This window comes from Stenella coeruleoalba, assembly GCF_951394435.1.
Source record: "Stenella coeruleoalba genome assembly, chromosome: 14".
Lineage (NCBI taxonomy): Eukaryota > Metazoa > Chordata > Mammalia > Artiodactyla > Delphinidae > Stenella > Stenella coeruleoalba.
In genome coordinates, this window is record NC_137160.1 from 23,541,746 (window position 1) to 23,561,162 (window position 19,417).

A 19,417-nucleotide genomic window follows, 5' to 3' on the forward strand; every position below is an offset into this window, starting at 1 on the left:
AACCTTTCTCATGCTTTTAGACCGATTACAAGATATAAATAGAAAAGTCAATTGGAATGTAGTTAGATCTTTGACTAAACTTCGGGTTAAGGAGGCTCTTTTTCTGCTATTTGATGAACCCTGGAAGAAGGGAGTGAGGTCGGCGGGAGGCCTGGCGGAGGGCGGGGAGAGGACTGCGCAGACTCAGCTTTTCCACTCCCAGAGGAAGTCGTGAGTGCTGGAGTCTATGGTCACCATGGTGACGGGACCAACTTCCGCCCCCCTCACCTGCCCTGATCCCCGCGAGGCGCACCATGGCAACCGGACCTCTGCGTCGCGGAATCTGGTCCCTCAGGTCGCTGTGGTTGGGGAACCGCGGCGGGCGTCGCCCCGAACCCGAGGGGACTCGAAAATGTACAGCCAGCGATTTGGCATCGTACAGCGGGAGGTTAAGGGCCCCACTCCCAAAGTGGTGATCGTGGTAAGCACGGGATGTGTGTGCGGGACCCTACCGCTTTCTGCGTCTCCCCCAACTCAGCGCAGCCCACCCTGGCCCCCAGCAGGGGCTCTCTCGAGGGAAGCAGGTGCTTGATGCAGCAGCTTGCATTTTGAAAGAGGGAAGGATAAGGTCTCTTGCCTAGCTCTTGTACTCCGTCCCTCCCTACCCCCCAACCCCCCGCGTCGTATAATATTTACTTTCTGTATTTGGAGAAACACCACTTTAGGTCTTGAGAGTTTTCAGTCTTCCAAGACTGCTGAAAGAGGTCGTCCCTTTGCAATGCGGAGGGTGTGTCAAGGAAACGGTGCTGGGTCAGGCGGCAGGAAATCTGGGGTCTGGGCTGGCAGTGATGCAGCTGTACGGTCTTGGGCTAGTTCTACACGCCTAGGAAAATCGTGTGTTGAAGGAGTATTGGGCTGTGAGGGGTTGTGAGTGGTTATAGAGCCCTTTCTCTGCTGACTCAACCATAACAGAAGCGTCCCTGCAGGCCTGGGAATAGGAGGTTGGTTGCCTTTAAGGCAGGGGAGGTGGTAGGAGGCCAGGGGAATGCTGCGTGCTGCAGATCCTGCTCAGAACCCCAGAAGCTTGGTCCATGCACCTTTGTTTCTACACACTGGTTTCTACAGGCTAGAAAACCACGTGTAGGCAGGCAATTATAGAGGTATTATTTGAGCCCCTGCTGTGTGCACAGCTCTGTGGAAAATACAGGGGTGAATACAGTGACCCTGGGAGGTTTACCCTTCTTTAGAAGTCTGATCCCTGCCTTCACGTTGCTTATCATCTAACTGCAGAAACAACTTGCTCATGCACAAAACCATCAAAGGTTAACACAGTATGTAATGATGTGCTATACTGTCTGTGTTGGAACATTGTGGAAGAAATATCAGGGATAATGAAGGGTGCAGTTTTATTATGGTCCATAGTGCGCATAGCAGTTCTCAATGCCCCCTCTTTTTTAGGTCCAGGGACTGTAGGATCTGGGTTTGGAAATCAGTAGAGTGGAGTCTTTTACAGTCTGTACGGTTCAAGGTGATCATTATAGACAGACTTTATGAGGGACAGAAATTGATGTACTTTGGGTTCTGTACGCGAACACTGAGCTCAGGGGCTGGGCCATTGGTCAGGTGATATTACTTGTGTTGGGAACCAATAAGGATTTCTGTTCCACCAAATTACCACCAAACCGGAGAAGGAGGCCTATTGAATACTTTAAGCTTATAGAAGAATAAAGAGGAAAAGGAAGAGGTCAGAGCTGGTGTATCTCAGATGTCAGAGTGTGATAAGAAGTGTGGATGTTAGAGGTTGCAGAGTTGTGGTGGGAGAAGAATTAAAGCCACCAGAGATGAGACTTGGATGCTAAACAATTCCTCCAGGAGAAGTTGGTGAAAGATGAAATGTCTGCAGTAATGGAGAAGCAAAAGGAGCGGCTATTTGGTGAGTGCCTCCTAGGAACCCAGTTATTTACTTCTTGAAATAGTTTTTTAGGAGGACATTTATTTTGCTCATTTTGACAGGTGAGAAAACTGAGACTTAAAAAGATTAAGTAACTTGCTCAAGATCACACAATTAGTAATCAGTAGAGGCCAGGATCAAACCTAGGCTGTAAGACATCATTCTTTAAGACATTAAACTGTAAACTGTAATAGTAGAAACTAATTTGAGATGTTGCAGTAACAAAAGCCTTCAGTGACCTTGAAAGTACAGAGTAGTTATTAAACCCTTTGTTCTGAATTTAGCATGGTTTAAGAGTTGCAGTGTCCATTATGGTGGCCACTAGCCACAAATGGCTTTTGAGCACTTGAACTATGCGTAGAGTCACATGTTGAAATGATAATATTTTGGATATATTGGTTAAATAAAAATATATTATTAAAATTAATTTCCCCTGTTTCTTTTTACTTTTTAAAATACAGCTACTAGAAAATGTTATTAAATTATATATCTGGTTTATATTATATTTCTGTTAAACAGGACAGGTTTTGATTACATAATGCTAAGACTCTGCATGGATTGGCACCACCTCGTTGTTAGAGAACTCCAGATCATACCTGTTCATCCAGAGATAAGGTCCTTCCTGATCACAAAGTCCTACACAGGATGCCCAAGCCTTAAAGTGCTTCCTAATCCCCAGCTACTGCTCACGCTGTTTCTCACCACCCTCCACCCCCATCCCCCTCTTCAGTCAAAATGTACCTCAGAACCTGGTTCTTGCCCTGACAATTTGACAATTGATTCCTTATGACCTTGGTGCTTGGTTCCTGTTCTCAGCCCATTTGTCTACTGGGAGCGTGAGTTCCTATGTATATGCTGCCCAGGGTGCAGTCTTGACCCAGCTCTGCTTTGTTGTCACTGAATCCACGTTCATAAAATGTTTTATGTATTAGAGAACAGTAGTTTGTTAACTAAATCTAGGCTCTAAATAATTTGGATATGAATTAGCTACTTCCCATGATGTAACCCTCAACATCATCCTTTGTCTCCAACCTACCTCAGTTTTGTATTATCTTGTTCAACTAATCTAGGGGTGTGTGTGTATATATATATATACACACACACACATATATATATATGTATATATATATACACCCTGAGCCCTGAATCTTTTCATGAAGCTATCTTCACATGTTTATTTTCTTTCCCTAGGAGATTCCCTTACCAAGTCCCAATTCTAAGTGTAAATGATCAGATTGACTCTGCCACATGAGTTAAAAGTTTTGTTACTGGGCTTCCCTGGTGGCGCAGTGGTTGAGAGTCCGCCTGCCGATGCAGGGGACACGGGTTTGTGCCCCGGTCCGGGAAGATCCCACATGCCGCGGAGCGGCTGGGCCCGTGAGCCATGGCCACTGAGCCTGCGTGTCCGGAGCCTGTGCTCCACAGCGGGAGAGGCCACAACAGTGAGAGGCCCGCGTACCGCAAAAAAAAAAAGTTTTGTTACTGTGAATCAGCACACCAGAGTCTCACTACTCACCTAAGGATGATTTGATAAAACTGGCTGAAAATACAAAGCTCAAGACCATGGATTTCATGGTGGCCCAGGAGGAGCAGGAATCACATCAAGCCCACCCATAAACATTGTTTCATTCATTCATCTTTCCCATGCATATTGAGAACCTGATGCTGGTAGGCATGTTCATTGCTAGGAATACAGAAATGAAAAAGATATAGTCCATATGATTTTATTAAATGTGTCAATATGTATTCACAATGATGTATGCATTTCCAACTTTCTGGTGGAAGTTTGTATAAAATGAACATATTTACAGAAATTCAATTTACCCCAAAATGTCAGGAGCACAGCTCTTACATTAAACTTCTGGGCACAATAGAAATAGGAAAAAAGTTCTACCACTAGGGGTTTTTTTTTTTTTCCCCCTTTTCTTTTCCTCCTTTCCCTCCCTCCCTTTCTATCTTCCTTGCTTCCCTCTTAGTAAAGGGTTTTTCATTGTCACAACTTGTTATATATTGATATATCCTTATACTTAGATAGTAGTCTCTTAATTGAAAGAATTTTTATGTTGGTAACTATGTTGTCCACCCCTGAGAAACAATGTGGGGTAGTTGGTGGCAAGATCAAGGTCAGGAATTAGAAGACCTCTAATTCTTGTTCTATCCAGGCCTGCCCTAACTATTTAAAGCACTTTGAGCAAATAACTTATCTATTGTTAAGTTATAACTTATCTAGATAATCCAGAGATTATCTAGTCAATTATCTATTGACTAGATAATCTCTGGAGCCCTGTTCAAATTTTTAACTTTATAATTCCATGAACTTTTACTCAAATGGCATTTGAGAAATATTTGAGACTGATTTGATGACATCTTAGGTATAGGTTCAAAGAATCAAACAAGTTACATCTTAGGCACCTAAGTTTTTTGCAGTTGTAGCAGGATGTATTAGTTTTATATACCAAGTTTTGATTAATATGAGTATTGGTGGAGGTCATGATTAATTGAAAATATGCAATTGATTTTGGGTCTATCATAAGTGATAGTTGCTATTTGTTTTCAGAGAGCCAAGCCTCCCAAAGGCCAAGGGGCTAAACATCATCTGGAAAGAATCCGACGCAGCCATCAGAAGCATCATGCTATTTTGGCTTCCATTAAGTCAAACGAGCGGGATCGCTTGAAAGTTGAGTGGGACCAGCACAATGACCGCAAGTTTGTGGACAGTCTTGTGAAAGCAAGAGTCAAGGATGCCATGCAAGGGTTTATCATCAATACTGAAGAAAGACGAAATAAGTAAGGCTCGTAAACCAGCTGATCCAGACTCTGAAACATTCCTAAAACCACAGTTTGAGATTAATCAATCAAAAATCAAGTGAATTTTTACAGTAAGGATCATGGCTGAGCTATGCATATTCCTACCAAACCAATAGCTATTGCTTGTTTCTATTTTCACTTGTGATAACCTATGTTTGATAGAAAGCAAAAGAACATATTGTTTCAGATTTCTTTATTTTTAATTAAAATCTGCTCATTTTGCTTTTTTGTTGAAGATATACATTACATATCTCATCTGTATGTGATCAAATAAAACATGGCATAGATTAGTATCTTTATTGCTTTAAATGGCAACTAGTCTTATTTTATGGAATACTGTAACGATCTTTCCTTCTTACAAAATTTATGACTGAACGTGTACTTCTGAAATCAGATTTAACAAAATAAAAATCAGTTAGTGAAATGTGGCATGATAGTTTTAATTTCCTTTTCTCTTGTCATTTTGTTTTGTGAACTTAGGTTACGTGAACTTTTAGCATCAGAAGAAAATGAATATTTTATTGAAATGCAATTGAAAGAAGAAACAATTGAGGAGAAAAAAGATAGAATGAGAGATAAAATCAGATTATTAAGAGAGAAGAAAGAAAAAGAGAGACAGGATTTTGTGGCTGAAAAGCTAGACCAGCAATTCAGGTAATGATATCAGAAAAACACACACACAGAATCTGAAGTTGGTATATTAAAAATTATTTAGGAAAGCTAACTACAGTAAAGTGTAGCCTTAAGAGGGTATACACAGTAGTTGTACCTTTAAGTCTTGTTAATTATATATACATCATCGCATAATGCAGATACTGAGGAGTTTTGTTTGTTTTGTGGTGAGAATGCATAAGATTCACTCTCTTAGCATATTTCAAATATATAATACAGTATTATTGCCTGTAGTCACCATACTGTATATTAGATCCCCAAAACTTATTCATTCATCTTATAACTGAAAATTTATATCCTTTGACCAATATGTTCAGATTTCTCCCACCTCATAACCCCTGAGAACCAGCATTCTACTCTCTGTTTCTATATATTCAACTTTTTTTTCTTAGATTCCACATTTAGTGAGATCATACAGTACTTGTCTTTCTCTGTCTGGCTTATTTCACTTAGTATTATATCCTCCAGGTTCATCCATGTTGTCTCAAATGGCAGAATTTTCTTTTTTATGCTGAATAATATTCCATTTCATACTTCCTTTATCCATTCATACATCAATGGACACTTAGTTTGTTTCCATATGGTAGTTCTGGTTTTAATTTTTTGAGGGATCTCCATACTGTTTTTCAGAACGGCGATACCAATTTATATTCCCACCAACAGTGTACAAAGGTGTCGTTTTCTCTACATCCTTGCCGACACTTGTCACCTCTTGTCTTTTTTATAATAGCCATCTGAACAGGTGTGAGGTGATATCTCCTTGTGGTTCTGATTTGCATTTTTCTGGTGATTAGTGATGTTTTCACATACTTGTTGGCTATTTGTATGTCTTCTTGGAAAAATGTCTATTCAGGACTTTTGCTCATTTTTTTAGTCAGATTATTTGGTTGTTTTTTTTTTTTTTGCTATTGAGTTAAATGAGTTTCTTATGTATTTTAGATATTAACCCTTTAACAGATATATGGTTTGAAAATATTCTCTTCCATTCTGTAGGTTGCCTTTTTATTTTGTTGATTGTTTCCATTGCTGTGCAGAAGCTTTTTAATTGGATATAGTTCTACTGGTTTATTTTTCATTTTGTTGCCTTTGCTTTTAGTGTCATATCCGAAAAATCATTGTCAAGACCAATGTCAAGGAGGTTTTTCTCTATGTTTTCTTCTATGGGTTTTACAGTTTCAGGTCTTACGTTTAAATTTTTAATCCATTTTGACTTAGTTTTTTTTTTTTTTTTTTTTTGTGGTACGCGAGCCTCTCACTGTTGTGGCCTCTCCCGTTGCAGAGCACAGGCTCCAGACGCGCAGGCTCAGCAGCCATGGCTCATGGGCCTAGCCGCTCTGCGGCATGTGGGATCTTCCTGGACCGGGGCACGAACCCGTGTCCCCTGCATCGGCAGGCGGACTCTCAACCACTGTGCCACCAGGGAAGCCCTTGAGTTAATTTTTTTGAATGGTGTATATAGGGATGCAATTTCATTCTTTTGCATGTAGATATCCAGTTTTACCAAGACTGTTTATTGAAGAGACTATCCTTTCCTCATTGTGTGTTCTTGGTCTCCTTGTAAAAGATTGATTGACCATATATGCCTGGATTTATTTCTGGGCCCTCTATTCTGTTCCACTGGTTTATGCAACTGTATTTATGCAGCTACCATACTGTTTTGATTATGATAGCTTTGTAATATAGATGGAAATCAAGTATGTGATGCTTCCAGCTTTGTTCTTCTTTCTCAAGATTGCTTTGGCTATTCATGGTCTTTTGTAATTCAGTTGGAATTTTGGGATTTTTCTTTTTCTGTTTCTGTGAAAATGCCATTCGAATTTGGATAAGGATTGCATTGAACCGGTAGATCACTTTGCGTAGTATGGACATTTTTTTAAATTAATTAATTAATTTTATTTTGTTTATTTATTTTTGGCTGTGTTGGGTCTTTGTTGCTGCGTGCGGGCTTTCTCTAGTTGCGGCAAGCGGGGGCTACTCTTCATTGTGGTGCACAGGCTTCTCATTGTGGTGGCTTCTCTTGTTGCGGAGCACAGGCTCTAAGGTGGACGGGCTTCAGTAATTGTGGCTCACGGGCTTAATTGCTCCGCGGCATGTGGGATCTTCCCAGACCAGGGCTCGAACCCGTGTCTCCTGCATTGGCAGGTGGATTCTTAACCACTGCACCACCAGGGAAGCCCCAGTATGGACATGTTAAAAATATTAATTCTTCCAACCCAAGGGCAAAGGATATCTTTCCATTTATTTGAGTCTTCAATTTCTTTCATCAGTGTCTCATAATTTTCAGTGTACAGATCTTTAACCTCCTTGGTTAAATTTATTCTTTCGTATTTCATTGCTTTTGAAGCTGTTGCAAAAGGGATTGTTTTCTTAATTTCTCTTTCAGATCGTTCATTATTAGTGTAAAAAATGCAACTGATTTTGTTTATTGATTTCAAATCCTATAGCTTTACTGAATTCATTGATTAGTTCTAACAGTTTTTGATGGAGTCTTTAGGGTTTTCTATATGCAAGATCATGTCATCTGCAAACAGATAATTTTACTTCTTCCTTTTCATTTTGGATGTCTTTCATTTCTTTTTCTTGCCTAATTGCTCTGATTAGGATTTCCAGTACTATGTTGAATACAAGTGGCAAGAGTGGGCACCCTTGTCTTATCCCTGATTTTAGAGGAAAAGCCTTCAGTTTTCTACTTTTGAGCATGATGTTAGCTGTGCACTTGTTATATATGGCCTTTATTGTGTTGAGCTACATTCCTTCTATAAGTAATTTGTTGAGAGTTTTTTTTTATTATGAATTTGTCAAACATTTTTCTGTATTAAGATGATCATATAATTTTTATCCTTCATTCTGTTAATGTGGTATATCACATTTATTGATTTGCATATGTTGAACCATCCTTGCATCCCAAGGATAAATTCCACTTGATCATGGTATCTGCTTCTTTTAATGTGCTGTTAAATTTGCCATGCTAGTATTATATTGAGGATTTTTGCATCTGTGTTATTCAGGGATATTGGAAGTGTTTTCTCTTCTTCAGTTTTTTTGGAGGATTTGAGAAAGATGGGTATTAATTCTTCTTTAAATATCTGGTAGAACTCACCAGTGAAAGCATCTGGTCCTGGACTTTTCTTTATTGGTAGATTTTTTTTTTTTTGCAGTACGCGGGCCTCTCACCGCTCTGGCCTCCCCCGCCGCGGAGCACAGGCTCCAGACGTGCAGGCTCAGCGGCCATGGCTCACGGGCCCAGCTGCTCCACAGCAAGTGGGATCCTCCTGGACCGGGGCACGAACCTGCGTCCGCCACATCGGCAGGCAGACTCCCAGCCACTGCGCCACCAGGGAAGCCCTATTGGTAGATTTTTGATTACTGGTTCAATCTCCTTACTCATTATTGGTCTTTTCAGATTTTCTATTTTGTCATGATTCAGCCTTGGTAGTTTATATGTGTCTAGGAATTTATCCATTTTTTAGATTATCTAATTTGTTTGCATATAATTGTTCATAATAGTCTCTCATGATCCCTTGTATTACTGCAGTGTCAGTTGTAATGTTTCCTCTTTCATTTCTGATTTTATTTATTCAAATCTTCTCTCTTTTTTCCTTAGCTAGTCCAGCTAAAGATTGTCAATTTTGTTTATCTTTTCAAAAAACTAGCTTTAGTTTCATTGATATGTTTTATCATTTTTCTAGTCTCTACTTCATTTATTTCTGTCCTGATCTTTGTTATTTTCTTCCTTCTGCTTACTTTGGGCTTAGTTTGTTCTTTTTATAGTTCCTTGAGGTTTAAAGTCAGGTTGTTTATTTGAGATCTTTCTTTTCTCTTAATATAGGTGTTTATTGCTATAAACTTCCCTCTTAAAGCTGCTTTTGTTGCATCCCATAAGTTTGGGTATGTTGTATTTCTGTTTTCATTTAAGATATTTTTTGATTTCCCTTTTCATTTCTTCTTTGACCCATTGGTTATTCAGGAGTATGAGTTTAATTTCCACATATTTGTTAATTTTCCAGCTTTCTTCTGGTGTTTGGTTTCTAGTTTTATGCCATTGTGGTCAGAAAAGATACTTATATGATTTTAATCTTTTTAAATCTGTAAAGACTTTTTTGTGACCTAGCATGTGATCTATCCTGGAGAATGTTCCATGTGTACCTGAGAAGAATGTGTATTCTGCTGCTATTAGATGGAATGTTCTGTGTATGTCTGTTAGGTGCATTTGATCTAAAGTATGGTTCAATCCAGTGTTTCCTTACTGATTTTCTGTCTGGATGATCTATGCACTGTTGAAAGTGGAGTATTGACGTTCCCTACTATTACTGCACTGCTGTCTGTTTCTACTTTGATATCTGTTAATATTTGCTTAACATATTTGAGTGCTCTCATGTTGGGTACATATATAGCTGACCCCTTGAACAACACAGATATGAACTCTGCAGGTCCACTTAAATGTGGTTTTTTCAATAAATGCAGTACTACATGATCTGGGATTAGTTGAATTCGCAGATGTGGAACCAGGGATGTGGAGGGCTGACTACAGGACTTGAGCATCTGTGGGTTTTGGTATCTGTAGCAGGTCCTCAAACAAATCCCCTGCAGATACCAAGGGATGAATCTATATTTATAATTGTTATATCCTCTTGATGAATTGCTCCTTTTATCATTATATAATGACTTTCTTTCTCTCTTATTACAGCTTTTGAGTTAAAGTGTATTTTATCTAACATAAGTGTAGCTACCTCTGCTCTCTTTTGGTTTCTACTTGCATGAAATATCTTTTTCCATCCCTTCACTTTAAAGATATGTGTATCCTTAAAGCCGAAGCAAGTCTCTTGTAAGCAGCATATTGTTGGATATTGTTTTTTATACATTCAGACACGCTGACTAGATGATTCAAATTACCTGTCTTTGAGTTCTCAGATTTTTTTCCTTTGTTTTGTTTGTTCATGCCTGATGTTGATGCTGTCTCTTGGGTTTTTCATTTCATTCATTGTATTCTTCAGCTCCGGAATTTCTGTTTGGTTCTTTTTGATGATTTCTATCTCTGTTGAATTTCTCATTTTGTTCCTATGTTGTTTTCCTGATTTTGTTGCATTGTCTATCTGTGTTCTCTGGTAGTTTACCAACCTTCCTTAAAACAATTGTTTGGAATTCTTCATCAGGTAATTTGTAGAGCTTTATTTCTTTAGGCTTGGTTATTAGAAAATCATCGTGTTCCTTTGTTGGTGTCTGTTTCCTTGATTTTTTGTAAGCTTCGAAGCCTTGTGTTGCTGTCTTTGCATTTAAAGAAGTATTTACCCCCTCCAGTTTTTACTAGCTGGCCTCAGGAAAGAAATACCATCACCAATCAGCCCAGCGAGGGATTCTGAGACCTTTCTCAGACCTTTTCTATGGATGCACCTGCTCTACACTTCTTGTTCTCTCGAGTGTATGTAAAGCATAGCCTCACATCCTGTCTTTGGCAGGATCTGGATTCTCCCTACTGGCTGCTAGAGGAGAAGATGCTGTAAGGGGCAAAGGGGACACTGGGAAGTGAATTTCAATGAACCATTAATATATTTTCCACTCTCTAGTTTTTTGACACAGTAATAAAAATGAAGTTTCATAAGTGGTTTGTGCTCTTAAAGTACGTATTAATTTGGTAACAATTTTTACAGATTTCATAGAGAGATCTTATATAACTAAGTATACAACTTCAAGTTGTATAACTTGCTAGTTAGATGAATTATTAGAATTTTTGAAGAAACAGTTATATCCTGCAACAATATACAGTAGCCCCCCTTATCCATCCCCAGTAAATGTCTGAAACTGGGGCGAGTACCAAATTCTGTATATACTATGTTTTTTCCAATACATACAGACCTATGATAAAATTTAATTTATAAATTAGGCACAGTCAGGGATTAACAACAATAATGAAATGGAACAGTTATAACAATATACTGTAATAAAATTCATGACTGTGGTCTCTCTCTATATCTCAAAATATCTTATTGTACTGTACTCACCCTTCTTCTCGTGATGATGTGAGATGATAAAATGTCTATGTGATAAGTAAGATGAAGTGAAGTGAATGATGTAGACATTGTGATGTAGCATTAGGCTACTGGCCTTCTGACCACACGTCAGAAGCAGGATCACCTGCTTTGGGTGATCCTGGATCATTGATCAATGACGATGTTGATGGTTGATGTCAGGAGCAGAAAATGTTGACGGTTGGAGATCCCAAGTGGGTGCAAAATTTCATTACAGTACTTAGAACAGAGTGCAGTTGAAAAACTTATGAATTGTTTATTTCTGGAGTTTTCCATTTAATGTTTTCAGACCACAGTTGACTGTGGGTAATAGAAACTGTAGAAAATGAAATGGTGGATAAAGGAGACTATCATAATTCATTTGAAATCCAACTGTTTTCAGTGTTTTTAATGTAATACCACCAACTCTTTAATACACAGCAGCAAATATAGTTTTAATTCATTATAACGGTGAAAGGGCAGTGTTAAATTTTGATCAAGGATGCTAAATCAGGCCCCATTACTGAAAATATAATTGAGGCTTTAATGTATACATAAAGTGAGATGAAATTTTTCCTCTTCCTCTCCTTTCCCTTCCTCTTCCTTTTAGTATTCCATTGTGTGAATATACCACAATTTATTCATCTTCCAGGTTATAGGCATTTCAGTCATTTCCAGTTTATTCTTATAAATAAAGCTGCTGTGGACATTCTTGTACATGTCTTCTGGTAGACAAGCACCTTCATTTCTTTTAGGTATATTCAGTGGCATACCTAGAACATTTGACACTCTAGAACGGATCATTTTTATTGCTCCAGGTCTTCCAAACAGCAAAATTATTTTCAGTAATAATAATGAAATGAAATGAATAACAGTGACAAGATAACCAGTGATTTTAAATTTATTTATTTATTTTTTGCGGTACGCGGGCCTCTCACTGTTGTGGCCTCTCCTGTTGCGGAGCACAGGCTCCGGACACGCAGGCTCAGTGGCCATGGCTCATGGGCCTAGCTGCTCCGTGGCATGTGGGATCTTCCTGGACCGGGGCACGAACCCATGTCCGCTGCATCGGCAGGCGGACTCTCAACCACTGCACCACCAGGGAAGCCCAAAATTTTTTTAATTTTTAAATAATTATATATTCACAGAAATTGAAAAGATAGTACAAAAATGTCATGTATTCTTACAGTCCCAGTTTCCTCCAATGGTTATATCTTATGTAACTATAACACAGTATCCTACAAGGAAATTGACATTGGTATAATGTATGTATATAATTCTGTGCCATTTTATCACATGTGTAGATCCATCTAATCCGCCACCACTATCAAGATACAAAACTGTTCCATCATCACAAAAGTCTCCCTTGTGCTCCCCTTTATAGTCACAACCACCACTGTCACCCCCATCATTCCTAACCTCCGGCAACGTCTAATCCCTTTTCCGTCTCCGTAATTTCATCATTTCAAGAATTTTATATAAATGGAATCATACAATATGTGATCTTTCAAAATTGGCTCTTTTCAGTCAATGAATTGCCTTTGAGTTTCATCCAAATTGCTGCATGTATCAATAGTTTGTCCTTTTTATTGCTGAGTGGTATTCCATTGCATGGATATACTTAAGTTTCTATAAATCATTCACTTATTGCAGTACATTTTGATTGTTTCTAGTTTTTAACTATTATAAATGAGTCTGATATGAACATTTGTGTACAGATAGTTGTGTGAACATAAGTTTTCCTTTCTCTAGGATAATTGCCATATGCTGGGTCTTATATGTATGCTTAATTTTGTAAGAAACTGACAAATTGTTTTCCAGTGTGGCTGTACGATTTTATATTTCTACCAGTAATGTGTAAAAGATTAAGTTTTTCCATATCTTTGCCAGCTTTTCATATTGTCACTAGTACAGCAGAGGTGTGTAATGATATCTCATTGCCACCTTTACTGGCATTTCCCTAATGAGTGGTGGTGTTGAACAACTTTTCATATGCTTATTTGCCATGTGTACATTCAATTTGGTGAAGTGTCTCTTCATATCTTTTCCCATTTTCTAATTGGATTAGCTGTTAAGTTTTGAAAAGTCTTTGTATATTCCAGATATGAGTCCTTTGTAGGATATGTGGTTTAGAAATAGTTTTTCCTAGTCTGTAGCTTGTTTTTTTTTTCCCTCTTAGGGGTGTCTTTCACAGAGAAAAAGTTGGTACATCATGAAAAAAACTTTTTTAATCTCCTACCCCTGTATTGCCTTTCCCCCCTTCCCTCTCCCCACTGGTAACCACTAAGTTTGTTCTCTATATCTCTGAGTCTGCTTCTTTTTAGTTATAGTCATTAGTTTCTTGTATTTTTTTGGATTCCACATGTAAGTGATATCATATGGTATTTGTATTTCTCTGTTTGACTTATTTCACTTAGCATAATGCTCTCCAAGTCCATCCATGTTGCTGCAAATGGCAAAATTTCATTCTTTTTTATGGCTGAGTAGTATTCCATTGTATATATATGCCATATCTTCTTTATCCATTCATCTGTTAATGGACACTTAGGTTGCTTCCATATCTTGACAATTATAAATACTGCTACTATGAACATTGTGGTGTGTGTGTCTTTCTGAATTAGTGTTTGTTTTTTTTATTTTTGGATATGTACCCAGGACTGGAATTGCTGGGTCATATGGTAGTTCTGTTTTTACTTTTTAGAGAAACCTTCATGCTGTTTTCCAAAGTGGCTGCACTAATTTACATTGCTACCAATAGTGCAACATCCTTGCCAACATTGTTATTTATGTTCTTTTTGATGATAGCCATTCTTTTTTTTTTAACATCTTTATTGGAGTATAATTGCTTTACAATGTTGTGTTAGTTTCTGCTTTATAAGAAACTGAATCAGCTATACGTATACATATATCCCTATATCCCCCCCTCTTGCATCTCCCTCCCACCCTCCCTATCCCACCCCTCTAGGTGGTCACAAAGCACTGAGCTAATCTCCTGTGCTATGCAGCTGCTTCCCACTAACTATCTATTTTACATTTGGTAGTGTATATATGTCCATGCCACTCTCTCATTTCGTCCCAGCTTACCCTTCCCCCTCCCCGTGTCCTCAACTCCATTCTCTACGTCTGCATCTTTATTCTTGTCCTGCCACTAGTTTCTTCGGAACCATTTTCTTTTTTAGATTACATATATATGTGTTAGCATACGGTATTTGTCTTTCTCCTTCTGATTTACTTCACTCTGTATGACAGACTCTACGTCCATCCACCTCACTACAAATATCTCAATTTCGTTTCTTTTTATGGCTGAGTAATATGCCATTGTATATATGTGCCACATTTATCCATTCATCTGTTGATGGACAGTTAGTTTGCTTCCATGTCCTGGCTATTGTAAACAGAGCTGCAATGAACATTTTGGTACATGACTCTTTTTGAATTATGGTTTTCTCAGGGTATATGCCCAGAAGTGGGATGCCTGGGTCGTATGGTAGTTCTATTCTTAGTTTTTTAAGGTCCCTCCATACTGTTCTCCATAGTGGCTGTATCAATTTACATTCCCACCAACAGTGCAAGAGGGTTCCCTTTTCTCCACACCCTATCCAGCATTTATTGTTTGCAGATTTTTTGATGATGGCCATTCTGACTGGTGTGAGGTGATACCTCAATGTAGTTTTGATTTGCATTTCTCTAATGATTAGTGATGTTGAGCATTCTTTCATGAGTTTGTTGGCAATCTGTATATCTTCTTTGGAGAAAGGTCTATTTAGGTCTTCTGCCCATTTTTGGATTGGGTTGTTTGTTTTTTTGTTATTGAGCTGCATGAGCTGCTTGTAAATCTTGGAGATTAATCCTTTGTCAGTTGCTTCATTTGCAAATATTTTCTCCCATTCTGAGGGTTGTCTTTTGGTCTTGTTTATGATTTCCTTTGCTGTGCAAAAGCTTTTATGTTTCATTAGGTCCCATTTGTTTATTTTTGTTTTTATTTACATTTCTCTAGGAGGTGGGTCAAAATGGATCTTGCTGTGATTTATGTCACAGAGTGTTCTGCCTATGTTTTCCTGTAAGAGTTTGACAGTGTCTGGCCTTACATTTAGGTCTTTAATCCATTTTGAGTTTATTTTTGTGTACAGTTTTAGGGAATGTTCTAATTTCATACTTTTACATGGACCTGCCCAGTTTTGCCAGCACCACTTATTGAAGAGGCTGTCTTTTCTCCACTGTATATTCTTGCCTCCTTTATCAAGATAAGGTGACCATATGTGTGTGGCTTTATCATTGGGTTTCTATCCTGTTCCATTGATCTATATTTCTTTTTTTGTGCCAGTACCATACTTTTGATTACTGTAGCTTTGTAGTATAGTCTGAAGTCAGGGAGCCTGATTCCTCCAGCTCCATTTTTCTTTACAAGATTGCTTTGGCTATTCGGGGTCTTTTGTGTTTCCATACAAATTGTGAAATTTTTGTTCTAGCTCTGTGAAAAATGCCAGTGGTAGTTTGATAGGGATTGCATTGAATCTATAGATTGCTTTGGGTACTAGAGTCATTTGCACAATGTTGATTCTTCCAATCCAAGAACATGGTATATCTCTCCATCTATTTGTATCATCATTAATTTCTTTCATAATTGTCTTATAATTTTCTGCATACAGGTCTTTTGTCTCCTTAGGTAGGTTTATTCCTAGATATTTTATTCTTTTCGTTGCAATGATAAATGGGAGTGTTTTCTTAATTTCACTTTCAGATTTTTCATCATTAGTGTATAGGAATGCCAGAGATTTCTGTGCATTAATTTTGTATCCTGCTACTTTACCAAATTCATTGATTAGCTCTAGTAGTTTTCTGGTAGCATCTTTAGGATGTTCTATGTAGAGTATCATGTCACCTGCAAACAGTGACAGCTTTACTTCTTCTTTTCCGATTTGGATTCCTTTTATTTGCTTCTCTTCTCTGATTCCTGTGGCTAAAACTTCCAAAACTGTATTGAATAATAGCGGTGAGAGTGGACAAACTTGTCTTGTTTCTGATCTTAGAGTAAATGGTTTCAGTTTTTCACCATTGAAGACTGTGGGTTTGTCATACATGGCCTTCATTATGTTGAGGTAAGTTCCCTCTGTGCCGACTTTCTGGAGGGTTTTTATCATAAATGGGTGTTGAATTTTGTTGAAAGATTTTTCTGCATGTATTGAGAGGATCATATGGTTTTTCTCCTTCAATTTGTTAATATGATTTATCATATTGAAGAATCCTTGCATTCCTGGAATAAACCCCACTTGATCATGGTGTATGATCCTTTTAATGTGCTGTTGGATTCTGTTTGCTAGTATTTTGTTGAGGATTTTTGCATCTATGTTCATCAGTGATATTGGTCTGTAATTTTCTTTTTTTGTAGTATCTTTGTCTGATTTTGGTATCAGGGTGATAGTGGCGTCATAGAATGAGTTTGGGAGTGTTCCTTCCTCTGCATTTTTTTGGAAGAGTTTGAGAAGGATAGGTGTTAGCTCTTCTCTAAGTGTTGGATAGAATTTGCCTGTGAAGCCATCTAGTCCTCGGCTTTTGTTTTTTGGAAGATTTTTAATCACAGTTTCAATTTCAGTGCTTGTGTTTGGTCTGTTCACATTTTCTATTTATTCCTGGTTCAGTTTCGGAAGGTTGTGCTTTTCTAAGAATTTGTCCATTTCTTCCAGGTTGTCCATATTATCCGCATATGGTTGCTTGTAGTAATCTCTCATGATCCTTTGTATTTCTGCAGTGTCAGTTGTTACTTCTCCTTTTTCATTTCTAATTCTGTTGATTTGAGTCTTGTCCCTTTTTTTGTTGATGAGTCTGGCTAATATTTTATCAATTTTGTTTATCTTCTCAAAGAACCAGCTTTTAGTTTTATTGATCTTTGAGATCGTCTCCTTCTTTTCTATTTCATTTATTTCTGTTCTGATCTTTATGATTTCTTTCTTTCTGCTGACTTTGGGGTTTTATTGTTCTTCTTTCTCTAACTGCTTTAAGTGTAAAGTTACGTTGTTTATTTGAGGTGTTTCTTGTTTCTTAAGGTAGGATTGTATTGCTATAAACTTCCCTCTTAGAATTGATTTTGCTGCCTCCCCTAGGTTTTGGGTCATCGTGTTTTCATTGTCATTTGTTTCTAGGTATTTTTTGATTTCCTCTTTGATTTCTTCAGTGATCTCTTGGTTATTTAGTAGTGTATTGTTTAGCCTCCGTGTGTTTTTAGTTTTTACAGATTTTTTTCTGTAATTGATATTTAGTCTCATAGCGTTGTGGTCAGAAATGATACTTTATACTATTTCAGTTTTTTAAAATTTACCAAGGGTTGATTTGTGACCCACAATATGATCTATCCTGGAGAATGTTCCATGAGCACTTGAGAAGACAATGTATTCTGTTGTTTTTGGCTGGAATGTCCTATAAAATATCAATTAAGTCCATCTGTTTAATGTATCATTTAAAGCTTGTGTTTCCTTGTTTATTTTCATTTTGGCTGATGTGTCCATTGGTGAAAGTGGGGTGTTAAAATCCCGTATTATGATTGTGTTACTGTCGATTTCCCCTTTTATGGCTGTTAACATTTGCCTTATGTATTGAGGTGCTCCTATGTTGGGTGCACAAATATTTACAATTGTTATATCTTCTTGGATTGATCCCTTAATCATTATGTAGTGTCCTTCTTTGTCTCTTGTAATAGTCTTTATTTTAAAGTCTATGTTGTCTGATATGAGAATTGCTACTCCAGCTTTCTTTTGATTTCCTTTTGCATGGAATATCTTTATCCATCCCCTCACTTTCAGTCTGTATGTGTCGCTAGGTCTTAAGTGAGTCTCTGTAGAAAACCTATATATGGGTGTTCTTTGGTATCCATTCAGCCAGTCTGTGTCTTTTGATTGGAGCATTTAATCCATTTACATTTAAGTTAGTTATCGATATGTATGTTCCTGTTACCATTTTGTTAATTGTTTCGGGTTTGTTATTGTAGATCTTTTCCTTCTTTTGTGTTTCCTGCTTAGAGAAGTTCCTTTAGCATGTGTTGTAAAGCTGGTTTGATGGTGCTGAATTCTCTTGGTGTTTGATTGTCTGTAAAGGTTTTAATTTCTCCGTCAAATTTGAATCATATTCTAGCTGGATAGAGTAATCTTGGTTGTAGGTTTTTCCCTTTCATCACTTTGAATATGTCCTGCCTGTGCCTTCTGGCTTGTAGAGTTTCTGCTGATAGATCAGGTGTTATCCTTATAGGGATTCCTTTGTATGTTATTTGTTGCTTTTCCCTTGCTCTTTTTAATGTTTTTTCTTTTTATTTAATTTTTGATAGTTTGATTAATATGTGTCTTAGCATGTTTCCCCCTGGAATTATCCTGTATGGGACTCTCTGCGCTTCCTGGACTTGATTAACTATTTCCTTTCCCATATAGGGAAGTTTTCAACTATAATCTCTTCAAATATTTTCTCAGTCCCTTTCTTTTTCTCTTCTTCTTCTGGGACCCCTATAATTTGAATGTTGGGGCATTTAATGTTGTCCCAGAGGTCTCTGAGACTGTCCTCAGTTGTTTTCATTTTTTTTTTTTATTCTGCTCTGTGTTAGTTATTTCCACTATTTTTATCTTCCAGGTTACTTATCCGTTCTTCTGCCTCAATTATTCTGCTATTGATTCCTTCTAGAGAATTTTTAATTTCATTTATTGTGTTGTTCATCATTGTTTGTTTGATCTTTATTTCTCCTAGGTCCTTCTTAAACGTTTCTTGTATTTACTCCTTGTATTTCCAAGATTTTGGATAATCTTTATTATCATTACTCTGAATTCTTTTTCAGGTAGACTGCCCATTTTCTCTTCATTTTTTTGGTCTGGTGGATTTTTACCTTGCTCCTTTATCTGCTGTGTGTTTCTCTGTCTTCTTATTTTGCTTGACTTACTGTGTTTTTGTGTCTCCTTTACATAGGCTGCAGGTTTGTTGTTCCTGTTGTTTTTGTTGTCTGCCCTCAGTGGCTAAGGTTGGTTCA

The 19,417-nt window shown here is 37.7% G+C and overlaps 1 protein-coding gene across 1 annotated transcript in view; it reads left to right on the forward strand.

Annotated features, from left to right (window-relative positions):
• The first annotated feature begins 56 nt into the window (after positions 1–56).
• CFAP53 (cilia and flagella associated protein 53) overlaps positions 57–19,417 on the forward strand; it is a 64,899-nt gene continuing 45,538 nt past the window's right edge. The window contains exons 1-3 of the mRNA XM_079942349.1: positions 57–460; positions 4,488–4,717; positions 5,219–5,392. Of these exons, the coding sequence (XP_079798475.1) occupies positions 227–460; positions 4,488–4,717; positions 5,219–5,392 (638 nt within the window). The 5' untranslated portion in view covers positions 57–226. The remainder of the gene's footprint in view (positions 461–4,487; positions 4,718–5,218; positions 5,393–19,417) is intronic.